This window comes from Cynocephalus volans, chromosome 1 (assembly GCF_027409185.1).
Source record: "Cynocephalus volans isolate mCynVol1 chromosome 1, mCynVol1.pri, whole genome shotgun sequence".
NCBI lineage: Eukaryota > Metazoa > Chordata > Mammalia > Dermoptera > Cynocephalidae > Cynocephalus > Cynocephalus volans.
In genome coordinates, this window is record NC_084460.1 from 78660331 (window position 1) to 78688095 (window position 27765).

At 33.8% G+C, this 27765-nt stretch overlaps 1 protein-coding gene across 12 annotated transcripts in view; it reads left to right on the top strand.

Annotated features, from left to right (window-relative positions):
• MBNL1 (muscleblind like splicing regulator 1) overlaps window positions 1-27765 on the top strand; it is a 162115-nt gene that overhangs the window by 128590 nt on the left and 5760 nt on the right. For 8 of the 12 annotated variants that reach the window (XM_063101510.1, XM_063101514.1, XM_063101463.1 and 5 more), the window contains 7 exons: window positions 4100-4300; window positions 13774-14031; window positions 15194-15247; window positions 16107-16260; window positions 23079-23114; window positions 23811-23905; window positions 26896-26970. In XM_063101510.1, coding sequence (XP_062957580.1) covers window positions 4100-4300; window positions 13774-14031; window positions 15194-15247; window positions 16107-16260; window positions 23079-23114; window positions 23811-23905; window positions 26896-26952 — 855 coding nt within the window. In that variant the 3' untranslated portion in view covers window positions 26953-26970. The remainder of the gene's footprint in view (window positions 1-4099; window positions 4301-13773; window positions 14032-15193; window positions 15248-16106; window positions 16261-23078; window positions 23115-23810; window positions 23906-26895; window positions 26971-27765) is intronic. The other 4 variants (XM_063101478.1, XM_063101486.1, XM_063101503.1 and 1 more) reach the window with 4 other exon arrangements.

Below are 27765 nucleotides of genomic sequence, written 5' to 3' on the forward strand. Positions count from 1 at the left end.
AGTGAGAACCACTGGTTTCAGAACCACTTGGAATCAGACACACTGTGTCCAAATTCCAGCCTTCCATTTACCCATTTGTTACTATGGGCACATAATCTTTGTGAGCCTTTATCTGCAAAATGGGGTTAATAATAACCGCCTAACAAGGCTGTAATTCACTTATTCATTCATTCACTCAAGCATTCATTCAGTGAATATTTATTGAGTGCCTACTGTGTGCCAGGCATTGTTCTAGGTTCTGGGGATTTAGCAGGGAACTATATAAATCACTTGACGTACCACCCCGGGGGGAAAAAAAAAAGCAAAGAAACTTGCCCAGGGAATTTGTACTCTACCACTATGAGAATAAAGATAAAGTATAATACCACAGGTAAAGCACAATGCTGGCTTACAATAAATAGGGAATTGCTAGTAATAATCATGTTTGCACAGTTAACTAGGGTCATAATGTGAAATTGAATAACACTTTTATTTATAATGAAGCCTGATTACCTTAATAGAATGAGAATGTCTCATTTAAAACAAACAAGTGATTAACCCATAAACAGCACCAGAATTAATAAGTTTACAATTTGTTTTTCTCTGCTGAGGGTGTTCACTGGCAAAAGGCAATCATAAAGCAGACTTGCTTGTGCCTTCTGGGAACAGAGATATCTGTAAATCATTATCACAAGGATGTAGTCAGTATCAAATACATCAATTACATAGTTATATGTTATCCCGAGGGTGCTTCAGGGAAAATAGGATGCCACTTGATAATACCATTGCATTAATATCAGTCTTTGAGATTCTGTTGAACCCTCTGCAGGATAGATTTTGGAAAGGAGAACTGGCAGTGGAGCAGTTCAATTGTTTTCCTAATCCGATTAGGGCACTCTATAATGGGGCTAGCAGGGATCTACCTTCAACAAGGTGCTCTTTGAATAAGTACTGTAACAAAAGGGATGCAACGAAAGCGATGTAAAATAAATTTATAAAAATTCAAAAGCAATGTAGAAATGTTGCTTTTTTGTGTGTGTGTGCCTCTTTTGGAATCAGGTTTCAAAGTATAGAGCTATTGTTATCGATTGTCTGCCTATTCAGCGAATAGCTCTATCCGCAGAGGGAACAGTTTGAGGTAATGCTTGCTGAATGGTTGATGTTTCGGATTTTAAAAGCTGCTACAGATTTTACTTGGGGACTGTGCTCTAAAATTCTTCAGAGTTGAATTTGCTGTGCTGAATTAAGTCAAGAAATCAATTCTTGTGGTGACTGTATGAAATTCATAGAGGGAAGATTGCTGCCAGTTATGAAGATTAATATTTTTATATTATAAAAGTATTATTTTTATCTGTATTGCAGCAGCTTCATTATATGCATTTGTAGATTTTCAATGTATTTTATTTAATGAAATTTAACAAAGCTGAATTTTATTGGCCACTGGTCTTATTTTATTAAAATAGGAATGCTTTTTTCAAATAATTTTATACATTTGACCTCTGCTATTAAGTGGTTATAGTAGATTGTATAGAGTCATATAAACATCTCAATAACATGAAGTATACATTAAAACGCAGTATCTGGAAATACATGTTAATTCATAGCAATAGAATGCAAAGAGAAATACTGACTGGCTTTTATTCTCAATATTCTAAACTAGGCTTTTAGTCCTTTATGCTAAATTTCTTATAATTCTTAAATATCTAATATAGAAATTAGAATGCTGAGTGCTGGTCTGGCTGGATTTTCTTATACTATATATGACAGTGTGTAACAGAGTACAAGTTTAACCTGAATATTCTTGAATAGAAATCCAAGTTCAACCAATATTCACTATACAGGTCAGCCTTTGTCCTGCTGCTACCTAGTTAGCCAGTGGACAGTGGAGCAGCATTAAATCAGCTGTTGCTCAAAGAACTGGTGATGGGCAGAGACTGCCCTGGTCCCCAGTTTCTGCAGGTTATTGATTGTTAATATTTGGAACACACGGGCAGTTTCCTGTTGGCTGAGGGTGGCTGCTTTGGACTGGGATTGGAAATGTTACTTTAGGCCCCTTCATCAGGCAAGAGCCATCAACCTGGTAGAGCATGTAACCATGGCATTCAAACCAAAATTTCAGAAGCATCATTCCTTTAACTTAAAAACAGTGTAATCTCTGATGTATTGTTTTTTCTTCCCCAGTGAATCAAATTATGTATTAAATATTCTATTTTCCACCTTCCTTTTAGTAATAATGTTTATGCTAACTGCAGAGATCTTGTCCCCAAACAATTCGTGAGGTCAAGAGAAGAGGATATCCCTTAGGACAGGCATTCTCGACCTTGGTACTTTGGGGGCTGGATAATTGTTTGTTGTGAGGGGTTGTTCTGTGTGTTGTGTAAGTCACTTGGCAGCATCCCTGGCCTTGTATCTATTAGGTGCAATAGCACCCATCAGGTATGACAACCAAAATATCTCCGTACATTGCCAGATGTCCCCAGAGGGGCAAAGTTGAAAACCATTGCCCAAGGGAAAAGGGATACTTGAATTCCATTTTATTCTTTTAAATGCAGGATGAATCAGGGTCAGACTAGATTAAAAGACATATCTTATTTTTTAACATATTTCTTTTGTGCTGTAAGAATCACTTTTGTAATATACGCTTTATAATGCATAAAGCTTGACCCTGAAGCTCTCTTGACTACACACACTCTAGGATCATCTAATTTCTTATTCCCATCAGAAGGAGGAATTAGCGACATCCTAATATGTCTTTCATTCTAAACAAATGTTTTATGATTCTATTGACTAGGTAAAGAAAATACATTGTTAAAAATTACTTTGAAGAATAGGATCCTTTTTGTCCACCAGTTTTTGTGTTTCAGAGCCAAACATTATTATTACGCAAAGCATTAAACTTCAATATTTAAAAGTCTGTTGAATTAGGAAGGTAAAAATGTACCATTGATGGGCCGGCCCTGTGGCTCACTTGGGAAGGTGTGGCGCTGGTAGCGCTGAGGCCGCGGGTTCGGATCCTATATAGGGATGGCTGGTGCGCTCACTGGCTGAACTTGATGCAGACCACACCATGCCGAGGGTTGCGATCCCCTTACCGGTCAGGAAAAAAATAAAATAAAATAAATGTACCATTGATAAGGTGGGAAATTGAGTTCTGTTATACTTTAAATAACTAGAACAGCAAATTATTAAAGTAGATTTCAGGTAAATTATTTAACTCTATTCAAGATCAGTTATATTTCATGACATGCAAATTTTTGCATAGAACAAATAGAAATGATCCTTATATATTCATTAAAGCATTTCTGGAAGAAATTCTATCTTGTAGCAGTTTATTCAGTGCTGCCATATGTGTTTCCTTGAACAATCAGGTGGCATTTCTTTAGCAGAGTTCTGTTTCAGACTTCACATTTCAGATTTGTTTCTCCCAAGGAAGGTGAATATACTGTTGAATATCTCACAAGGGTGTGATAGGCTGGTGGAACATTTATAACTTCCCCAGAAAATCTTGCAGGTGAATATGCCAAACACTTTATCTTATGTGCTCAGAAGGCACGGTGTCATAATCACCTTTCACATACCCCGTGGGATTTATTTACAGTTTGCATTGACTGTGAAACTTTTATCCTCTGGGAGTTCTGCTTTATTTATTCCAGATAATAGGATACTTGCAACCTATTAACAGTTGTAAACACATCTTTCAAGGACATCTGACCTAGCAATTATGAACTGTATTTCTTAATACAAGGATTAAGTCAAGATGGAGATTAGGTAACCACAGAAGTTTCTGCATTGAATAGTTGATTTATGATTAAAAAAAAAAAAAAGTCACAAATATTATAGACCCCAAGCTTTGAAATCCCAGTGGATGATTTAATGGCTACTTTACCTATTATATACTTTACCTATTATATTTTAGAAACACATTGATTTGATGAGTGCTTACTTAATAAACATCCTTATCCTAAATAAGAGTAAATAAATACAGGATTTAAGGGAGGGCACGAAGGGGAAAGAAAAGAAGAATGGATGATGGATGGATGGATGATGCATGTGTAATGTAGGATATCAACTTTGAACTGACACTTGCGTGTTAAATTTTGCTTTTTATCTTATTTTTCAGCCAATGTTTTCAGTTGCACCAAGCTTAGCCACCAATGCATCAGCAGCCTTTAATCCCTACCTGGGACCTGTTTCCCCAAGCCTGGTTCCAGCAGAGATCTTGCCGACTGCTCCAATGTTGGTTACAGGGAATCCTGGGGTCCCTGTACCTGCAGCTGCTGCAGCTGCTGCACAGAAATTAATGCGGACAGACAGACTTGAGGTGAGAAAGATTAGCTGGTTTCTTTTTCTTTATGTTCTTCATTCTAATTCTCAAAGTGTATTTTTTGTTTGTTTCCATGGCCAAAAAGATTTTACAAATTTAAAGCAGAGATTTTGGTTTAGTGTTTGGAGCATTTTACTAGAATGTAGGTATGCTGTAGTTGTTTAATGTTTTGTTTATAAAAGCCACAACATGTGTAGTAGTGGATAAGAGCCTGGACTCTGAGGTCAGCCTGCCTCTTACTTCACTGTGCCTCAGTTTCCTCACCCTTAAAATGAAGATAATAATGGCACTTACCTCAAAGAGTTAGGCGAATGTTTAGCACATAGCGAGTGCTTTCTAAATGTCTGTTGTTGTTGTTGCTCCTATCAAGAATAACAAATTCTGTCAATCTCCTAACACTTGTTCTCATAAAGACATGACAAATATTTGTTACAGTCTATAAAACCTTTTAAAATTTATTGTTGCAGTTTTCCCATAAGCTTCACAATATTTTGGTTCAAATAGCAAAGCAACTTCATGAAGTGTGCTCTTACAAAAGTTTTTTAGTAGGAAATTGTGTGATGCTTTAGGTCCTAGGGTCAAGGATGATTAGTTGCATGTGCTTTGCTGTTGCTACATGAAAAAGAAATTAAAGTTATAAATCTTATTTTGAAGTGGTTGTTCAGAGTCTCAGCATAGATGTGAATTAACGGATTTGGTAAACTATAGATATAGGGGGGAAATGACAACATTAATGTCCATTCGAAGTATAAAATGACCTTTTTATCTTTTCCTATTTAAGAAGAGGCAGTGCTGAGTGCTGAGAAGTTCTGCATGGTATTGATATGTAACTCTTTACTTCACAGACATGTACAATCAATTATGTTTCAATAAAAAAAGAAGTTCTTCATGTATTAATTACTGAAAAGTGGAAAAATAAAACTGTTATATGAACATAATTGACTAATAATTTGTCAGTTTAGCAGGAATTTAGATACTAAGCTCCAATTTCTTATATATTAACTTTTATTGCATGCTATACAAAGGATTTCCAGTTTCAGCATATTTACAGCCATTTGCCAGATATATGCATTATACATTTAATCCTCAAAACAATCTCATGAGGAAGATACATACTGTCATTAACTCCATTTTACAAAGACATCAGTTTAGGGGAGGAGATGTGAACTAACTTTTTCTGGCTAGAGATATATACTGGATTTTTGGGTGGTTTGTCATTATATAATTGTACTTGCTCATTAATTAACTAATGATGCTTGCAGACAAATTAGGAAGAAATTTAAGAAATTTAAAATATTTTAAAATATTGAATGCTCAGCACATGAAGCAGTTTTATTTCCCTGACATTTCTAAAGCAAACGCTTGGTTCTTCATGATTAGTAATTGTTGATTGGTTAATGTGAACCAAACAGGCAATCTGAGATGAACTTTAATGAATTAAATATTAATAGGAAATGATATTTAAAAAAACTGAGAGAATGGAGACTTCAAAAGGCTAAGCTGTATGGTGAGAAATCTTCTAAACCAATCCTTCCACAATTTTAGGTAGTCCGTCATCAGTTATAATTTTGTAGTGTTTAATTGAAATGAAGATTTTTGTCTTTTGGTTTTATTTTTTCTTTTTGTGAGGAGCTCTTTTGTGTATTTTGTCACTTTTCATTTCCTGTGGTCAGAACAAGTGGCTCCTGCTGTGTCTTTGGTCATTTCGCTTTAACCTGAATTCCACTTACCTGGATGCCTTGGGGGGGAGTGCAGCTTCGTTTCTCGCTCTTGTTGGACCTGATCCAGTATCACAGTTACAGTCTGTTAGGATATGGCAGTGTGAAGCTAAGAGGCACATCCTTCTGCTCTCTGCTTGTGATTTTAGACAATCTTATCTTCACGTTGTTATTTCTTCACATGCTAATTGCCCTCCTTATTGAAGTCTGAAAGACATGTCAATAAATGCATGCACTTATTTACTCGCTGACCACGTTTGGTTATTTGGAGTTCAAATCTTACTTTTTCCTTGTAGAACTCTACATTTTTGAGTTTTGAGTTCCTCTGAGGTGAAAATGTTCTGTATCAGTTAAAATATTAGCCAATTCTTCTTGCTACCTCTTTTTCTCTTTTCATTATAACTTGTTAGATGATGAAAAATTTTAAAGTACTATAGATTGTCAGCCTTCTGGTTCTTATATAATTGCTTAGAAGAACTGACATTTTTACAGCACACAGCATGATACTACAAAAAAAAAATGTTAAATTGGAAAACAGGAATCCACGGGTTAGTGCTGTGATGTTGCTGATTGGGTGAGTAAGCTTGGGTTGAGATTCACATATTCACTGGGCTTCATATCCTCACATATTAAATTATGGGGTTGCACCAAATAATCCCTAAGGTCACCTCCAGTTAGAACTTTTCTAGCGACATGTAGGTCATTTTCTTGCTTTTAACACCAGCCACAAGCTATTAAACCATTTATGTTAAAAAGTACATATATATGTGTATATATTTAAATATACATATATAAAAACATACACATACAACAATATTCATATTATAATATAATATTCATATTATATCATATTATTCATATTATCCTTTCTTTGTTTTGGGTATTTCTTAAAAAGTCTTTGTATCCATGTACTTTCTATACTATAAAATTCAGACGTCATGTTTTTCTTTAAAGAGGATCAAATCTCCTAAATATCAGTCACTGAAATGTGGTTTTTAAAATTCCATTTTGTGACCTTGGAATGCCTTTCTGTAATTTTTAAGCAGAAGTTTACTTTCAGTAAATATTTTAAGAAATTATTAAATTTATAGATCTGGAAAAGATTGAATTTTTTAGTCATACTTTTGATTCATTATGAAGAGCTAGTAATTAGGGAAATTATTTTTTGATTTATTTTTAAGATGCACAGTAATTTTTTATGGTGCAAAAAGGATCCATGAATGCATTCATTCTCACATTACTCAACAATATCCAATGGAGAACTATTGAACATCTTTAAAGTAAAAGGTGTTATGAAGAATATCTTTGAAACCTTTTAATTGCTGTCTTATTGATCACAGGAAAAAGTCCACATGAGAATAGTGACAAAGTCATAATTGATGCCCAATAACTTGTTAAATGTATGAATAAATGAGTCAATCAACCAGTTATTCAATTAATTAATCACAGAAAGAAACATGCCCTTATTCAGTTTAGGGTAATCTGACAGAGGTGATAAAACATGAAAAAATTTTAACCTAAGGAAAAATTTTTAGCACTTGTTAGCATCCTCTTTAAGAACATGTTTACATTTTGAGCTTTCCGACTACAAAATATGGTATATTGCTTATGCTCCTAGACCTAGAGCAATAGTTTCAAGCTCTCATGAGATTAGAAACACCAGGGGTAACTGTTAAAAATGCAGGACCTCATCCCCAGAGACTGATTCAGTAGGTCTTCGGTAGGACTCAGGTATTTATTTTTGACAGATGTGCCAGATGATTCTAAATGCCAAATAGTCTCCAAAACACTTGTGCTAGAGGATGCCAGTACCTGTTATTTAAGCCTCAACTTTTTGTCATTTAATTTATGAATAGTTATTTGTGACTCCGTTAAAAATCTGCTTCCTCCCATACACGTAACATTCTACATATTTTTAAGTTGCTGAGAACACCATAATGAAATATTTTAAGAAAACAATGAGGATTATTAAGGTAATTTATACCTTAATAAACATAGCAGTAATCAAACAAAAACCAGTGGCCATATATTTCAGATGCTGATGAAGACATTTAGATTGCTGTTTGGTTAACTGCATCATTTTTATATCAACAATCTATACAAGAAAACACAGGAAATATTCCAGGAAAAGTGGGCAAATGACTTGGCTTCTGATATTTTCAGTTGGAGTTTGCTTGCTTTAAAATAAATTATTCTTGTGCTGCACGTTTTTTTCTACTGAGGTAATCATGACAGGAGTTTCTAATTCAGGCCACTAGTTACTGTATGCTTCCATTACTTATTGACACAGAGTCTAGTAACCCTTTTCATACAGGCGAAAAAAAAAAAAAAGATACCTATTGACTACACACACAAAAAATTTTAAGCTAAATGAGGATTAGAATGGCAGTAAAAGGCATGTTTAGGTTGGGATTTTTATAGCAGTTTAATGGGTTTAGCATGACCATATATAAAAGACTTTCTATTCAGAAAAGATTGGAAAAGCAGCTGCTTTTAATAATATAGGTAAAGGCTTATTGGTAGGATTATTTTAATTCTGTGTTTCTGTAGAGGATGTTTGGCTACTGCTTGTGTGATATTTTAATTTCTCTAGAAAATTACCAGGAAGTCTTAAGAGTTTTGTGCACGGAGATCTATGTAGTTTATTGTTTAAAATTTGTAATAAGCTTTAGAACGTTTCTTAAAAATGTACAACTGGCTGGTTAGCTTACTTGGTTAGAGCATGGTGCTGATAACACCAAGGTCTGGGGTTCCATCCCTGTACCGGCCAACCACCCAAAACAAAAGCAAAACAAACAAACAAAAAAGATAGAATGGCTCTTAAAAATGTAGTCACGCCCCCATTTAAAACATCTAATGTACTATGTCTCTGTCAATTTTTAATCTCTGTGCTTAGTTTGAGTTTTGTTTTGGAGATTATAGAGTTGTAAGGTATATAAAATAAGATAATTGCTAATCTTGGGTTGACCCCTTATTTTCTGCTGTTCTTCCACTAATTTCTTCATCTACATTACAGCTAAAACTTCCCTGTCTTTGCAATTATTTTAAAAGGGTAATAAAACGTAACTATAGAGTTGAGCATTTTGAAGTATTGATGAGCTTGTTTCAAAGTTGTGTCTATTATCTGTCAGGTTGGGTTTGCACACTTGTTCATAGGAATGAATAAATGACAACCTGAAGTGGATTTAATGGTTCTTTTCTTGGTCATCTTCATATATTCGGATTTGATTTTTTTAAAAACATGAGGTCAAGTGGCAAATTAGTTATGTCACCTGTAGAATTATGCTTATATTCTGTGGTTTATGTGGTAACAATGAGGTTTGACTTTTAGATTTCAAAGAAAACTTCAATTTTATTTTAACAGAAATCCTATGGGGTAGCTAAAGTAGGTATCCTTCATTTTTTTAGAAGGAGAAAAATGGATCAAGTTTGCACAATTATTGGAACTGAATCTAGAAGTTATATCATCAGATATTTCTCTTGGGAATTTAATAGCACAGTAAATTGACTACAATCATTTCCCCTAATCACCAGAATTTTAAAATATGGATATTTTAATCCTTTCTAAATTGAAAATGTAGATAATTTCCTTGCATTAGATTATGAACTCATGACATGAATGCTGTGGACACTTTGATAAAATAATTGATTATCAAATATGCCTTTTTTAATGTTAGCTCAAGATGAGTAGAAAATTAAGTCCATTGTGCTTATTGTTGACAAAGTATATGTACATGTCTTTGAATAAGTCCCTTAATATTGGTCATGAAGTTTAAAATTGACTTTTCAAAATAGTGAAATAGACTGAGTCCTGGTTCCCTGTCATAATTACCTCTCTATTCTTGCTGTTGGATATTATCTCCAAAGATGGCTGGGTTAATTATATGATGTGGTGAACACAAAACATACTACTTCGCAGGGATCTCTTAAAGAACATGCAAGTGACTCTCCAGTTTTGAATAAATTCAAATATTGACATTAATTTCCTGAGAATCCCAATGCCTTAACTTGCAGAGCATTGCTGAATTTATTACTTCTTATAAAACTGATTATTATTTGACCATTTTGAAATATGTTTGTCATATTTTTAAAAATTAGAGATCAAAGAACAGAACTGTTTATTTTAACTAGATTTGTATGGAGTGTTATAAGCATTGTCTTAGTCAGTATTCATTGCCTTTTTAAAAAAGGTTTTAATACTGTTTGAAGATTCTGTAGCTAGTAAAGTGATGGGAACTGGAACCCACAATTTCTGACTCCAAAGTCTATACTTTTTCCACTACATCACTGCTATTTAGTTAACAAAAAGTTTACTCAGATTTAATTCACATTTCCTTGGGAAGTTTTTCTGATTATTTCTTCTTTTGATTAAAGTTTATAATTATTCCATAGTTTTTTTTGAAAATGTAATTTAGAACTTAAATGTTTTCAGTGAATATCTTCATTGAAATGCTGATTTTTATTGTAAAAACAACCTCTTACCCATCTTGTAGGAAAGTTTATAAAGCTTACTTAATTTACAAAAAAAAATCTTGATACTTATAGAGTAAAAGACTCAACATTCTCCCTAATTGAATCACATTATGTGTTTAGTTAGCTAAACAGGTCTGGGTATTTTAATTTAGATCTGAAAACCATTTATCAGACTATAGAAAGTAATCTTATTTGTTAATCCACTAATACCATTTCTGCACATTTATCCTTAGAATGTGATAAAAAATGCCTGTAGTCATGAATATATTCTTTGCAATATTATTTGTAATATGGGACCACTGGAAATAATCTAGATATCCTCTGAAAGGGTTACCTGTATATGCACACTATTTGATGAAATTTGATGCAGCCATCAAAAGTGATCACTCTAGACATTATTTAGCAAAATGAGAAAATATACACTACATTGTTGAGCAAAGAAAGCTCTCAGCAAGGAGTAGCTATACTATAATTACAGTTATTTTTAAAATTTGTGCATACAGAAGAAGACTGGATAAGAAGAGACAAAAAGAACCATATGTTGCTAGGATTTTCAAATTTAATTTTACACTCTGTGTTTCAGATTCTCTGTATGGTAAATCTTACAAATTCTTATCCTGATTTGACTTATGAGGTTAAATTTGTTGAGGTTTTGTCAGTTATAATTAGCTAATATAATACTGTGTCTAAAATATGTCTTTTGGAGATTAGCATAAAGTTTTCTCGAATTTATCAGAGAAGTTAGGCCAAACTCATATTCAGTAGTCGAGGGATAGACCACATTTTATTGATGGTGACTAGTAGGGGGGAAAATGTGTTTTAGAAGTTCTGGGAAGCTTGTTCTGTTCAGATAGGTTCCCGCTATCTAGATGCACATCTGATGCTTTGCAGCCCTCCACCTTGCGGCTCTCACCAGTACAAGTTTTCACAAGAGACTTATGTGAATATAGCTATTTTAGTATATTTTTTTCTGTCTCATTTCTCATGTCAGGAGAAACCTCGAGCTGGAAAATAAAATTAAAATAAAAATATGAAACAGTCAAAAATGTATATTACACACACGAAAATTAGTTTACTAAATTCTTTGACACCTCAGAAAAGGGTGGTTTTAGGAAGCATTCTAATAAGCTAATTCCTAGTTAACTCTGCTTAAATGTTTTTAGAATTCTTCCTAAATGCATTCCACAAGAGGGTAAAGAGTATAAAATTGTAATATACTAATCCTTAACCTATAGAAACCACACACACAGAACCTGTAAATAGACTAACTTTAGATCTTCTCTTGTCAATGTGGCAAAGAGTAAGTTAAATTGAAAAACAGAGTGTTAGGTCCCCTACTGCCAGTTCCTTTTTGAGCAAATTCAAGAAAGCAGGAATTACTGAAGAGCTAATGGTAGTCATGAGAGATTACGTATAGACTTTGTGCAGATCCTATTAGGTGAGTCCGCATTGACGTAGATTTGTTTAAACAGAGAAGTAGACATTTTGTTTATGCTGTAGTATATGAATGTATTTAGCATAAATATCATACATATACACATAAAAGCTTTTGTTTTCATTTAATATAGGTGTGTCTCTTTTCCTGGCTATGCTGATAATCTTTTTAGAAGTTTGGGTTAGGCACTGGGAATCTATTTAAAAGGCTCCACAGCTGATTTCAATGCTCAGCGAGAGAGGATAGTTGTTCTGCATAACAGCTTGATCATTTTTGCTATATAAATTATAAACTCCTGGTTCTAGTTGTTTTCTTCTGTTCAATAAGGTATATACAGTAATAAAAAATAGAGTCTTGTATAACTTCCCAAGCCATTTTTGTTTTCTTAGTATCTCTGAGTGTCTGGCATGTAGGAGTTATTCAGTAATTTTTTTAAATTAAATAAATTGAATGAGGTGATGAATGGAGTTGGCCCATTGCTGTGTATGCAGAATGCAAAGATTTAGCAAGCTTGGGATTTCCAAATAGTACAAAATGTCGTTTATAATGTTTTTAAGCTGTAGCATGGTCCAAATTATAGAGTACTTCTTAAGAAGCACTTTCCTCAGTAATAGGATGTGAATATAAATGCAATCATTTTATTTATACAAATCTAAGAAAACTTTGCTTTTTAAATCATGGCAGGGTTACAGTTTCTCTTTGTTGCTTAACTCTAAAATAAAGTGCATTGGCTCAGTTTGTGAAAAGGTATTTGAAAAATAAAAATTCTTTCCTTGAAGCATGAAGGAGCATGAAAATGTTAAAAGGACATTCTGTGTTTTAGATGGCCCTCTTGTGGTAAAAAGGTCAAACTATCCCAAATGAAGACTACTGACTGGAAACTTTAATAGTAGGGTCAAAATTGAGCAGACAAATGAGATAATAACAAAACAATAACAAAAACTAAACTTTCTTTATATGCTTTAGATAGCTACCAAGTTAATCTGTAATGATCAAAACATAACTCCTGGAAACATTTTAGTAAAAAGCTATCAAATTTGATTTTTTATACTTTTTACTTGGAAATAATCTCAGATTTACACAAACATTTCAAAAATAGAACCAAGTGCTCCTGGCTATCCTTCACAGAGCTAAATATTAACATCTAATATAACCATAGTATCTCTTACAAAACCAGAAAATTAGTATTGATATACTTCTATTAACAGATCTACATATCTTAACCAAATTTTACCATTTGTCCTACCAATATCCTTTTTCTGACTTCAGGATCATCCAATCTGTGAAAGTGTCTCAATCTTTTTTGTCTTTTGTGACTGTGAAACTTTGAAAGAATATTGGTTCGTTATTTTGTAAAAATCCTTCCATTCAGTTTGTCTGATGTTTCCTCATGATTAAACTTAGGTAGTAATACAACTGAAGTGATATTATGCCCTTTTTGTTGCATTGTATCAATAGGTACACGATGTCATTATGTCTCATTACTGGTGGTGTTAATTTTGATCAATTGGTTAAAGTGGTCTCTGCCAGATTTCTTCACTGTGAAGTTACTAGTTTTTTCTTGGTAATTAATATGTATATCAACCTAATTTTACATGAGATATTTTACCATAATTAATATCATAAATGCGTTTTCTTTCTCATGGGCATTTTACTGAAATGGGATTGGGTTATAATTTGTATACTAAACTGGGTATTGCTGATGTTCTTTTGTTGTTTGCAAATTATGTTTTCCCCTTTCATCTATAACCTTCCATCACCAGTCTTGAACTTTAAATTAAAATCATCAGAAAGTCTCCAATTCTTCATGTTGATTAAACCCCATGCACTTAACGACCTCACAGGTATGTCGAGAGTACCAGCGTGGCAATTGCAACAGAGGGGAAAATGATTGTCGGTTTGCTCATCCTGCTGACAGCACAATGATTGATACCAATGACAACACAGTCACCGTGTGTATGGATTACATCAAAGGGAGATGCTCTCGGGAAAAGTGCAAATACTTTCATCCCCCTGCACATCTGCAAGCCAAGATCAAGGCTGCCCAATACCAGGTCAACCAGGCTGCCGCTGCACAGGCTGCAGCCACCGCAGCTGCCATGGTGAGTAGAGATATCAGCTCTTTCCTTGTTAGCAGTCAAAAAAGCAAAGTGAACAACTTTATCTGACTACAAACTATTCATTTATTAACCTTTAAAAAATTTTTTTGCTGAAGATATGTTTGTTCAGGTATCCCAGACAATACATAAAGAAGTTATTGTACACAGAGGTGAGGGTAACTCCTCAAATGGTTCAGATTGCTCCTACTCTTGGCCTAACTCTTCATAATCTGTCTTATTCTGGATGTAGGGTTTCTGAAATTTCTGCTTTGTAAAGAACCACCTGTCTCCTTTTCAATTTAACGATATTGCCATTTTCAGTCTTCTTCTTTCTGTGTGCCATCTAATCAGCCATGGTTCTCCTTTGGTGTGTTCTTCTGCACATCAAGCCTCTTCTTTACATATATCTTGCTTTTAACAGTAACATAATCTGGAACTATTTAGGAGAATTGCTTCAACAAAATTGTTTTCAGAATTAGCTGTAGGATTTTGAATAGTATGCTATCTGGATTGTCTGAAATAATATTGTGGCATAAACGTAATTATAAAATTAGAGAAGCTTGACTATGCCATTACATAGAAAGGAGAAAGGCAGTACTCAAGAAGTTAGAAATTGGATCATTTAGAATAGATACTAAACTATATTCTTAAGGTAAATTTTAATGTGATCTAATAGCTGATTTTAATGAGTCCATTCTTTGTTCTTTGCTTAGCTGTTTTAATGTCCTTTTTTTACATGAATATATGACTAAATCATTAAAATATTCATTTAAAAATCGCTGTGTAGTATTTTATAGCACAGTGAAATAATCACAAAAGAGGTCTTTTCTGTGTTTGTTTATGGATACTTGAGCAAAAATACAGAAGGCAGACTCCTCCTCTCTTTCTTTCACTCTTTTTTTTTCTGTTAGAGTATCTTGTTTGTAATTAACTACAAAGAGGAGTTATCCTCCCAATAACAACTCAGTAGTGCCTTTATTGTGCATGCTTAGTCTTGTTATTCGTTGTATATGGCATTCCGATGATTTGTTTTTTTATTTGTTTTTTCTCACCTACCCAAAAATGCACTGCTGCCCCCATGATGCACCTCTGCTTGCTGTTTATGTTAATGCGCTTGAACCCCACTGGCCCATTGCCATCATGTGCTCGCTGCCTGCTAATTAAGACTCAGTCGGCTGTCAAATCACTGAAGCGACCCCTCGAGGCAACCTTTGACCTGGTACTATGACCTTTCACCTTTTAGCTTGGCATGTAGCTTTATTGTAGATACGAGGTTTTTTTTTTTATCAATTTAAAAAAATATATATTCCTTTTTCTGTTATAAAGTTGTAAAGTACAATGAAAAACTGAGTGTGGTTTCCTGACAAAATTAGTGGAAAGACTATAATACAAGTACACAGATGGATATCATATAGTGAAAGATTCTGAGGCCCAGCAGCCCACATTCAGTTTAACTACATTGTAGAATGTTCTAAAGAAATACTTGGAGGACATTGAAAGTGTATTTTTGACTGTTTATTTATGTACCTGTTTGGTTAGCATGGCTTTAGTGATAGCATTATTTACTTTTTAATATGTATAGTTCAGTATTTAAGAAAAAAAAAAACTTGCATGCTCTGGGACATCTGCATGTCTAGGTAGATCTGGCGGGGAGGAGCAGAGCGGGGTTTTTATTTTATCTGTTTCGGTCACTCTGTACGATTAACTATTAACATGGCTTATACTTGTCGATCTTCATGGAGCTCACAGTGCGGCTTTTCTTCTTTTCCCAAATCAGTGGCTTCTCATGAAAGCCTGAAGCATTATGGGATGTAAAACACTTTAACACATGTGCTGTCGTACTAGTGGGGGTTTGTTTTGGACAAAAATAATGCTTCCTTTAAAGCTTTTATCTTGCTTTTTTTTTATTATTATTTTTTTTTAATTTTTCGTTTATTGGATTTTTTCCACCTTGGGTAGTTAAGTGCTCTGCTGCTTGCTTGCTCATGCTTCCTAACAATTTTAGCCTTCAACTGATTTTTCTTTTTTCTTTTTCTCTTTTTACTGGTATTTGTTTTTTATACTCATTCACTAAACAGGGAATTCCTCAAGCTGTACTTCCCCCATTACCAAAGAGGCCTGCTCTTGAAAAAACCAACGGTGCCACCGCAGTCTTTAACACTGGTATTTTCCAATACCAACAGGCTCTAGCCAACATGCAGTTACAACAGCATACAGCATTTCTCCCACCAGGTAAGGGGTAAGGTTTGTTAATAAATGAATCTGATCATCCATAGAGTTCTACTGTTAGAGCAGATAAACCACAGTCCAAGTTTGTTTTTAGTCATAGATAAGGTAAAAGGTAAGATGGTCAACAATGGAGACTTATCCTGAGGTATCTCATGGTTTTTCTTAAAAACTAAGAATTGTAGCTTAATGGAATGAGGAATAAAGATCAGTGGTGTTTTATATACTTTTTTGTGTTGGTGTAATTTGGAATTGAAATATGGTTCTCTTTTTTCCTCTTTCTTCAACACTGTTATATGTCTGTCAAGCTATTTTATGACACTTTTCTGCTGTAAGACCCCTTTGCCTTCATGATTCCATAGAGTTAATTTGAATAACATGAAATGACACTTGCAGTTTTGATTTTTATTTTTCAGCCTTTTTCTTTTCAAGGTGGAGAATAAAAAACTATGTGTTCTAGAGCTCTTAAAAAGTGCTCTTAGTGCTTAAGTATCATTTCTCCTAAACTGATATTGAAATAACCCTAAGTGTCCAGTGATATTTACATTTTATTATTGAGCTGTACATTTATAGTTTTGTTTTATTTTCAACATAATCACTTATATATACTCTGGAATTACTCACATGAATTTAAAAGTTAAAAACATACACTAACTACTCACTTAATTGCCTGAAAACTTACTACTTTTATTCACTCTGAATTTATTTCAGAAAGTACATATTAAACTTTTTATAATCTGGAATTAAACTAACCAGAAACTCTAATCTCATTTTCCTCCTTACCTCTTAATTTTTATTTAAAAATACAATTTCAGAGATTTATTTAAATAAAGTAACTTTATTTCATTAGTTAAATTAATATATTGACAATACTTATAGTGTGTTAGGTTTATAATACTATGAGAGAATGATAATTTATTTTTGATTCATGGGCAAAAGAATAAATTATATTCACATTAGTTTTTACTGCTAAGCACAACTCTTTATACAGTGTATCTTTGAAACTTGGCCATCCATATGTAGAATAAATATGTAGTAACATTTAATTACCTTAAATATTCCATGAATTGAAATAGCCTATGCCCCAGGCACTATGGGTGAAATGATATTTGTAGTTTTGAAATAATGTCTATCAAGTTGCAGTTTGTCCATATCAGAACAAAAATTAAATTATTTTGATCTGTAATGTATTCATTACAGAGGGGGGGAAATTTACATTTCTCTTATGTAATATATATGTAATATGTAATATTACAACATTTCTTATGTAATATGAGAACTTTGTTCTCAGCATATATTACTTTTCTAAGATTTCCAGAAATTAATCTTTTTGCTTTTGTATAAGTTGCCATGTCCCTGTATTTTTGCTGTCTCCAACATACAGTCTGTAAATTTTTTTATAGTCAGATCACTAGACAAAGTTCCAAGTATTTCAGGTACCTACCATAATATTTTTGAAGAAATTAAAAATTATTTTTGTCAGTTTAGTTCATTGAATAAAACATTACTATTAGAAATGATAGTTTCCCTACTTAAAGTCAAAAAATAAAAACAAAACCTTTTCCATATGTTATTTAAAGATACCTCAAATAATTTGTCATATCAAATGGGTTTTGCATTAGTTTCTCCAAAACCTTTTCCATATGTTATTTAAAGATACCTCAAATAATTTGTCATATCAAATGGGTTTTGCATTAGTTTCTCCAACAACATTCAAGTGACTGTTTTCTTCCATAAATAACTATAATCATTAATTGCATGATATATATTATTTATGACACTAGTGTTTCCCTAGAACGGCTTTTAATCTGTGGATAAACAGAACAAAAAAATGCTATATAAGGGTCAAGTTAGGGAAAACAGTAAACACATTCATAAGTCAGAATCACACTTGTCCCTCTGTTCTAGAAAGCTAAGCATTGCTAATTTAAATAAAATGTGCCACAATATAATGAAATATGCTGAAAATTTTAAAATATATTTGTATTTTTTCTTTTATGATGCATTTTGGATCAGAAATATTATGTTCTTGATATTTATAATCAATATGATAGGATACTATCGCAGTAGTAATGTAAAATAACATTCATTTGTAACCCAGTTTTCAGAGGCTGCCAGAAGTACGTACTGCCTCCATGATTTTTTAAAAATATTTTTATTATTATATATGCCTGAGTGCACAAAAATTGGCCCTATGACGTGAAAAGGTTGAAACAGATAGCCCATCTTTACTTCTGCCAAACCATTTTGGCAGATGGAAAGGAAAGAGTCTGATGCAGGGAGTGTAAACTCAAATGCTGCAGCGGCCAGGCAGGGCATACACAAAGTGAAGCAAGAAATAAACTGGGAGCCTGCGGGGTCTGGGAGGCACTGGAGAGCACAGGCCCAGTCTAAAGGGGACTGTTAATGATCAAACTTAGCCTTTTGTTACCTAAGAGGAATATCTGCCTGGCTGGTTGTACCTACTGGGCACCACAGACCCTTTGTGGCTCCATTTGCATTATAGTCTGTAAATATATAATTTTGACTGATGGTTGGTTGTGTCTGTGACCTCCTAGGTTTGGTTGTACAAACCTGCATAACCTAACACAAGAACCCTGATGTACAGATCTGCTAGCTCTTATTATTTTTTCCCCCTCATATTCTGGACATTTGTGTGTTTATATATGAAATCTCTGAATTTTTAAAATTTGGCAATTCAATTTTTAAAAAAATATCCTTTGAGAACTAAAGGAAATCTATCCTACCAAAAATTCATATATAATCTCATGTATAATACCTGGGAGAAAAGGAGGTTCATTTTCCAAGTCTAGGTTATTTTGCAGACAAATAATACAGATGAATTATATGATCAAAGCGTCCCATCTGACCATAATATAATAATTTGGAAGGTATACTCTGAAGGCTTTATTGGGACTCAGAAGAAACTGGAAGTCATTTATTTTTTGCAGCTCAGACTTTTAGAGCTCTTGTAGTCTATTGCTTCAATAACTTCAGAGATAAGGTAGATCTATTTCATTCAAGTTACAGTGAAATATGGTTGGCTAAATCCATAGAGGAGATGACTATGTATACAGAATAGGTTGCTCGCAAAAGATCAGGGTTCAGTGGCAAGCAAGCCACCTAGCTAAGAAAAATTACTACCTACTATAACTTTTAAGAGCAGAATCGGACTTAAGTGGCATCTCTCCATCTAACCATCCTCCATTCATCCATTCAAGTATCCCATCATTCTTTCTTTCCCTCTCCTTCCCTCCCTTCATCCTTTCTTCCCTCCTTTCCTCCTCCTCTGTTTTCCATCCATTTATCTATTCATCCATCTTTCCATTTATTCAGTCAATAAACATTGATTGTATGCCACAGGGTATGCCAGTATTTATATGAGATTACGCGCTCACGGCCCAAGGGCAAAAATCTGGTATCCAGAAGTATTTTGTTTGTCTTACTGATCACCTAACTCTGATGCCAGATGTTTCATACCCTCCACCTCATTTAAGGATAAATATAACCATTAGATTAAGTTCACCTTGAGTTTTTTTGGTTTTTTGGTTTTTTTAAATATGCATACTACTTTTTTTTTTTTAACCTTTATTCTTCAGGGCCAGATTGATTATTTATACACATAATTGCATAATCTAGGGTCTACGTATGTTGTAGGTATGAATTTCACCCCTGAAATTAGAGTATATCAGAAATATCACTTTTACTTACTTTTTTTTTTTCTGTAAGTCCAGCTCTAAACTCTAATCCCACCAGTTTGGATAGAAATAACAAGCACTACTGGAATCCAGGACCCCACCCTTCCATCTCCTTCTCCTTCCTAACCACACTTTCAAACTGAGAGTCCCATATTCTCAGAGGGACTACCCGTTCTCTGTTCTTCAGTCACCACTGCTTACTGCTGATGTGATCATCGTGCACGCTTGCAGGAGCACTTGAAGTCAGGTACTTCAGGAGTTCTGTGCCTGCCTTGGGTATAAGCATACTTATACCCAAGGCTCACAGTGTAGCCCATGCCCTTGAAGGCTAGCTGTTTGCACGCCTGTTGTGAAAGAACAGGCTACATGTCCACCTACTTGTGGACCCTGCAGACTGCCTGCCACTTCACAGTGGGAGGAGTTTATCTCTCTGCTTCTCATCACTCAGAAGCACACCTTCTTTTGTCTAGCATATTTCCCTCAATCAATGTTGGCTTAATGATTTTTAAAAGATCTAAAAATAAGTTTGCTTTAAGCAACTTGTACTTTGATTTGTCTTACAACTCTACCAGAAATAAGGAAACAAAAAGCCAGGAAACTTTCTTTGTAACTGATAAACTACAAAAATTGTTATTAATATATAAGTAATTGTTTGGATATCAGTTTTGAGGATAATTCAGTCAATTGTGAACTTTTAGCCCTGAAATGGTGTGCATTGTTTTTAGACCTTAAATCAGCTTTATAATTACCATAATAAATCTAAATAGGCTTGAATTATTACATCAGAATTCTAACTTATAATCAAATCTACATTTCTTTTTCTCTCTTCCTTCTTTCCCTTTTCCTTGAAGTAATTTTAACTATGCATACATCTCATTTGTAAATCACCATCCTAGTTGTTTTTCCTGAATCTTCATACAAATCAATTAAAATTTTAATTTAAAAAGTCACGTAATTAAAATAACACATTCTCAGAAACACACCACTCTGCCATGCAAATAACTTTGCAGGGGAAATTGGAAATTGACAAATATATTCACTAAAATTTTGCCTTGTACTGAAAATGGAGGAAAAAATTTAAATTGGCTATTTGTGCATCATTATTAGTAAATCAACCCATTTGAAGTAAAGATGGATATTATGGTCATTTCAAATGTGATTTTGGCTTTTGGTAAGTGGGTCCTACAGCATTATGTCTTCATATGTGTGAGTTATTGCACCCTGGCTAGTATTTTCATTGCTGCCTTATGTTTATTTGCTGCAAATCCCTCTCAAAACTGTGTGCATTGGTTATAATGATAATAAGGAAGACAACTCAAACTAAAATTTAAATCATAAAAGCTTTAGGGCTTTAGAGAGATGGTATAAGGTTAACTCATTTTTAGCATGTGCAGGCTTAATTATGCATGGGATGAAATACAATAGACAAATCGCAGCATAATAATAAATAATAATTTAAAAATGTATAACCTGTACAATATTGAAACTGACTTTAATGTTTTTTAAATATCAAGTTATTCTTTTTTATTTATCTTTTCATCTGTTTTTTCCCAGTCCTCCCACCCTGCCATTAGAGGGTAATGGTTTCACAAGATCTAGGTCCAGTATTAAATTTTGCTTGCTCTACTGTCTCAGATTATCTTCTTTGTTATTGCTGGTTTGTTTCTGTTGTTGTCTTTCACAAGTCTGACTCAGTAGTAATAGCAAATGACAGAGATCTTCAAGTGTCTTAAGTAATGTCTGTCAATATAATATTTCTCCACCTGAAAGGATGTGTCCTTAGATCCGTTACTGAGTTTAGTCACTGATCATTGTGCCCACAGTCTAATTGTGATAACAGGCTAATGGCAGCTGTTTCAGGGAAGCCAGTGAAGTCATCCGTGTTTCGGTTAAGTTGCTCAGTGGCAGCTTTGTTTGGTAGGGCCGTCTCTGACAAAACTCAGTTGGCAGATATTTTTCTAACAAATGTTCATCTCAGATGCTGTTCATATTTAAACAGGACATGCCAAGAATTAGATAGAAATATAAAATTATTTGGTATTTTAAAACCTTGAAGTCTAAAATAATCTCATAGAAAGACCAGTAGTTCTGCATATGGGAAAGTGCCCTGTATTGGGTAAAATAAATTGAGATTTTCATTATTTCTATGTCAAAGAGAACAGGAACTATATTCGCATATGTAACGTTTTTACTTATTGTGGTCAAACAATAGTGAACATCAGTGCTTACACCCCATATGTGATGTATGTATTTTCATTATCTCCCATGTAGGGTTTGTATTGAAGTCTAATTAGCATTTTTTTGCATGTGAAATTTTGTAGAACATTTGCTACTCTAAGAAGTCTTGAGTGTCTAAACCAGCAATGAAAACCAATCTGTTTTCCCAGATATCTACCAAGTAAACCAATTTGAAACTTATAAGAAATTATATTCCCAATTAATGTTTTTCCTACATTTTAATTCCAAACTAAGGAAACACAGAAGTTTTATTTTCTTTTTAGGCATAATTTATTGTGTGGTATCCTTCCAAATAAAATTCCTGTATGGAAGATCACAACCCCTTCCATGTCCATGTGGTTGCTGCTACAGTGAACAGGGAAATAAAACCAAGGGAATGAAAATAAATGTTTGAGTTTCATTACACTGTTAAGTCACTTTTGTGCATTGAATAATTTATCATTTTAATAATAAATAATATCTCTAGTTATTTAACATGTGCTCAATCTAAAGAAAATGTTAATACATTCATATGTTAAAGTCAGAAATAGCAAAGCAGCCAGATGGTTAGTAACTGGATTAAAACAAAACAAATTACAATATTATTTTTAAAAGAATTAAGAGGGTTTAAGTTTTTTCGAAAATACATTTATTTATAGGCAGCAATTAAGAGAAACAAAGTGTACCAGCACACAGTTAAACTGGCTTTTACTCTTCACTTGAGACTAGTTCTAATTGATCACTGTGCTATTGTATGATTTGATTGTGCTGACAGTTACATGCCACTGTTCCCATAATAACAATTTTTCTTCTTTGTTAAAATGAATTTTCTAATTACACGTGTGATGGGATGTTTTAATTCTTTTCCCTTTTCAAATCCACCTTCCTGTTGCAATGCATGATGGGCAGGCTCAATATTGTGCATGACACCCGCTACAAGTGTTGGTAGGTGCCAGCTTTGTTTCTTGATTATCTTAAACCTATGGTGCGCCTCACAGCCCCTCAAAATCCACTGCTAAGTTTAACTTATACCTATTGGGCAAGTCCATTTCCCTTTTACTAACACCTGTCAATTAAATGCCATTTTCTATTTAATTGACATGGACTCACATAAATGTTTTCTTTACACACAACAGTTTCCTTTAGTCACCTTTGGTGGATTTTGATTGGACTATGAGTTCTGGTGTGTAAAAAAAAAAAAAAAAAAATCTATTTCTTAAAAGTAATATACTGCATATTTTTATAATAGTAAATAAAAAAATACTTTCATTCAAGCAGATAACTGTATATATGAAGTAAATACCTGTATTTTGACTAGATTTAGAATGTCTGACTATGAATACTATATTAAATTCTTGTTTTTGACTTAGCAAATTAAGCCTGTTTGTGTCAATTTTCTTGATTTGATGGTAACAAGCTTTTTTTCCCCTTTTTTTTCTCTTTCATCCCCCTTCCCCTTCTCTCCTTGGAATGTTGTCCTGCTTTGCGCTGTGATTGCATGTCACTTGCTGGTGATGATATCCTGTCACATGGCTTATTGCTGTGATAAATACCATGCCCAATTATCTCCTCCATGTTGCCATGGTTTCCATATTGCTACACTCTTCTGTATGTTTGCTTATATGATTTTCCCTCCGAAAGTTCCCATGGTGCACGGTGCTACGCCAGCCACTGTGTCCGCAGCAACAACATCTGCCACAAGTGTTCCCTTCGCTGCAACAGCCACAGCCAACCAGGTTTGCTAATTTACAGCTTTGTTTCTTAAAAACCAACTCTAATAGGGCTCAATCCAGCAGCCCTTACGCACAGGGATTTCCCATTGAGGTCAGTGGGAATCGTGTGTATGTGAGGGCTGTAGGGGGTGCTTTAATAAGCATGGGGTTTCAAAGATACCTCTTGTTGGCCTACACATTCTCTCTGTGATTAGCAGCAGAATGCTTTTCTGCCATTTATAAGTGCTCCAAAGTTGTCGCAGCTCCATTTCTGAAGCTACTAAAATGATATTTACACAAGCAATTCTCATTTGATCTCAAACAATCCTTGCGTATATTTTGACCAATCCAAGATGAAGGCAATTTTAAGGTTTTTATTAAAAACATTTGTTATGTACAGTTTCTCAGTTCTTACTTAAACTCTTAATAAAAAACAGAATTTTTAGATGTATTGCATATGCCACAAGTGACCACACTTGTAAATAGAGTCTGTTACAAATTCATTATAATTTGATTCATTCGATAAGCAAATTGCATAGTCAAAATAAATTAAGTTTGTATACAGCATCTCAGAGCTCTGATTCTTAATACTTTCAGTGAAAGAAAACATCCTAAGTGTTCTTATTTCCATAATTACCCTGCAAAAATGTTAGAGATTTATAAAGAAAAAAAAAGTTATCATGTATGGTATTTGATAGTCATTCTGTGTTCCATACAAGTTTATAGGGTAACAATTATGCAGGATACTTTTATGAAAAAAGGATCTGTTTAAGAAATTTAAATTTCATTATGTACAAGAGTGACTACTTAAAATGATTATTTAAAATATTTAACTTTGAAAATTTACATTGATTCAACTAGCATTTTCTGATCCCATTTAAAAATGTGTTCCAGAAAATAATGGTTGAATTAGTTACATTTATGTAAATTAGGCATAGGCTTGACTATATAGATATGACTATATAGATATGTTTAGCAAAGTTCATTAGGATTGATAATGTATAAAAAAAAATTTTGAGCGAAACGAAATTTTGGATAACCCTTACACTAAGGTTAAATGTAGCCAAATGAATTTCAAAAGAACCAGTATCAGATGGGACTCAACATGTTACCCCTTGGGAAGAGAAGGCCAATTAAGAGCCATCTGAATTTGTGTTTATTACTATGAGGAATAGCCACCCTTGTTTCTACAATGCATCACGTACCATTGGTGAAGAACTTTCAGCTATTATTATAGCCATTAAAAACTTTCAAAAGTAGAATGCCAAATGGATTTATTTTAAAGTTTCAGACAAGCTTTAAACATTTCTTGGCAAAGAATCATTAGTTTTTCAGAAGTTTGACAAAAATAATCCTGGATTTTTGCTAATGCATCAGACTCGTTTACAAGAATGCTAGATTTACATATGTGGCATGTTAGCAAGTAATCTTTGGCGGAAATATTGTAATGGATTGAATACAATCCATTTATGGTGCAGATCAATGATGTTGAACTCTCATATGTGTACCATGTATGACTATAGAATTGCTGGTGTAAGCAGAACTATAGCAAAGCAAATTTCAACACGCCCTTGGCCACCTGGGTTGTAGGGGACACTTTACTTTTTGCATTGTGCTGTGACCATTTCATGCATAATCTTGGGTCTTCATACTGTTTTACAACCAAAAGAAAGAAAAGGGAATGGATATATATATACACACATATATTATATCTACATATACATACATATGTATATGCCTACAGTACATTAGCAATGCTGGAAATAGCTGATGCCACAAAATGCAGCCTGCATGCATGCAGAAGTTTATAGCTGGCCCTTCATCTGCATCGATTGGTGTTGAAGGTCCTTGGTATGTTTCGACAGCCCCATCCTTGATGCTTCTACACTGTTGGGTGCAGCATCCTGTCCTGCAGCTGCAGGAAAAATGGTATGAGAAGCTTCATTATGCTTGGAGCACTTTTTCGTGCCATTTGCCAATGCTGTAAAATTGTGTAAAAATGTCAGCTGAGAAATGGAAATAAAATAGGGTCTTAGTAATATACACTCCAGATTGTGGATTGTAATATGTTGAATTAGTCTAGGATGTCTAAATTGAAACAACAACAACAAATGCCTTCAAGTATGTGATTCCATTATTCTCCCATCAACCTTGCTGAAATGGGATCAGCGTCATTTTATGAAAGAAACTTAAGTATAGAGTAATTAATTGCTTTGCTCAAGGTCACACAGCCAGGAATTGGGCCACTAGTATTAGAACCCATGCTTTCAGTCCTTTAATAGTCTCAGTGTATTGTGCTGCATCTCCCAGGTTAGCAGACATTAATTTTGAGTTTGGGGAGAGTCAAACAATAAATTTGAAGATCTTGGCTATTGGGACACATGAAATAAGTCATGTGTATATTGGTTTCCTATTGTATTTTCTCTCAAGTTTTCCAATTCTCTTGCCCATTTAAAATGCAATAAAATGTGCAATCAGGATTCAGAAATATTTTCTGAAGTAAACTTATGCTCTTACCTATTTCTTTTCAATTACTTCTTTATAATTTTTACCTGGTATTTTTAATTTGGGGGAAAAAAAAAGCCAGAGGCCCTAATTTAAGCAAAAATGTTAGAAATTTGGTTGGACAAAAATAGGCAAGACATTTTCTACTCTGATTTCTGGATTATTAGTAAATAACTGAAACCACAGGTGTGTGTATGTGTGTGTAGGCCAACAAAAAGGGCTTCTTTCAATTACTGCTCTGCATGAATTTTTGGTAGTTTTACTTCTCTTACTTCCTAAAAACTGGTAACATTTATAGAGTAGTATTTAACATGAAGATTAAAAAAAAAAGTAGTTGCTACTTTGGCATTTAAGTTTACATTAACTTACTGTTATGTTGACCAGATAAGGACTATCACCTCACAGCTGAATTTCACTTTTCTTTAAAAATTTAATATTAAAATGTTTTCATCTCTTGGTTGTGTGCTTGCTTGCATGGATCATTCATTAAATAATTTTTTATTTGCTAGATACCCATAATATCTGCCGAACATCTGACTAGCCACAAGTATGTTACCCAGATGTAGAATTTTCATCACTAAACAGTAAGTTCATTATGTAATATATATATAGTTGTGTAGTTGTTGTTGTTTCCTTAGATAGCAACTGTGTAGTTCATTTAAAATTTTGCAAAATCTCTGAGAAAATATTTATATAGAGCTCACATTTTTATCTTAGATGGGTTATGAGGAATTTTATCATACAAATTTATAATAAATGTTAATATCACTTAACTATACAAAATATTGAAGGACAATAAATTTTGTATTTTATTTCACATTAGAAAGAAACACAAGGATGAAGAAAAAATATGACTTAGAAGTAATAGAAGGCACAGATCAAGGGTTGGCAAATTTTTTCTTAAAGGACCAGATGGTAAATATTTTTGGCCATGTGGTCCATATGGCTTGTGTCACAACTGCTCAACTCTGCCATGGCAGCATGAAATCAGCCAGAGACAATATGTAAACAAATGCGTGTGGCTGTATTCCAATAAAACTTTATTTACAAAAATAGGCAGGAGGCCAGATTTGGCCTGCAGGCAATATTTTGGCTGACCCCTGATGTAGATCATTGTTTCATTTTTTTATTTTTGGCTAAATTCTAAATGAAGGTATGTACCCACGTCAACCCATGTGTCAACATACACAGGGTCATTACAGTGTAATAAGGCTGACTTTAAATAAATATATGCACACACTCACATATATGTACACATACATCTACAAATCCAAATGAACGTTAGGTATTTCAAAATACCAGTTACCTTAGAGGATCATATAATTCTTCAAATGTTGCCATTGCTCAAAAATGCTTTGAAAGTCTTGTGTTTTGCCATC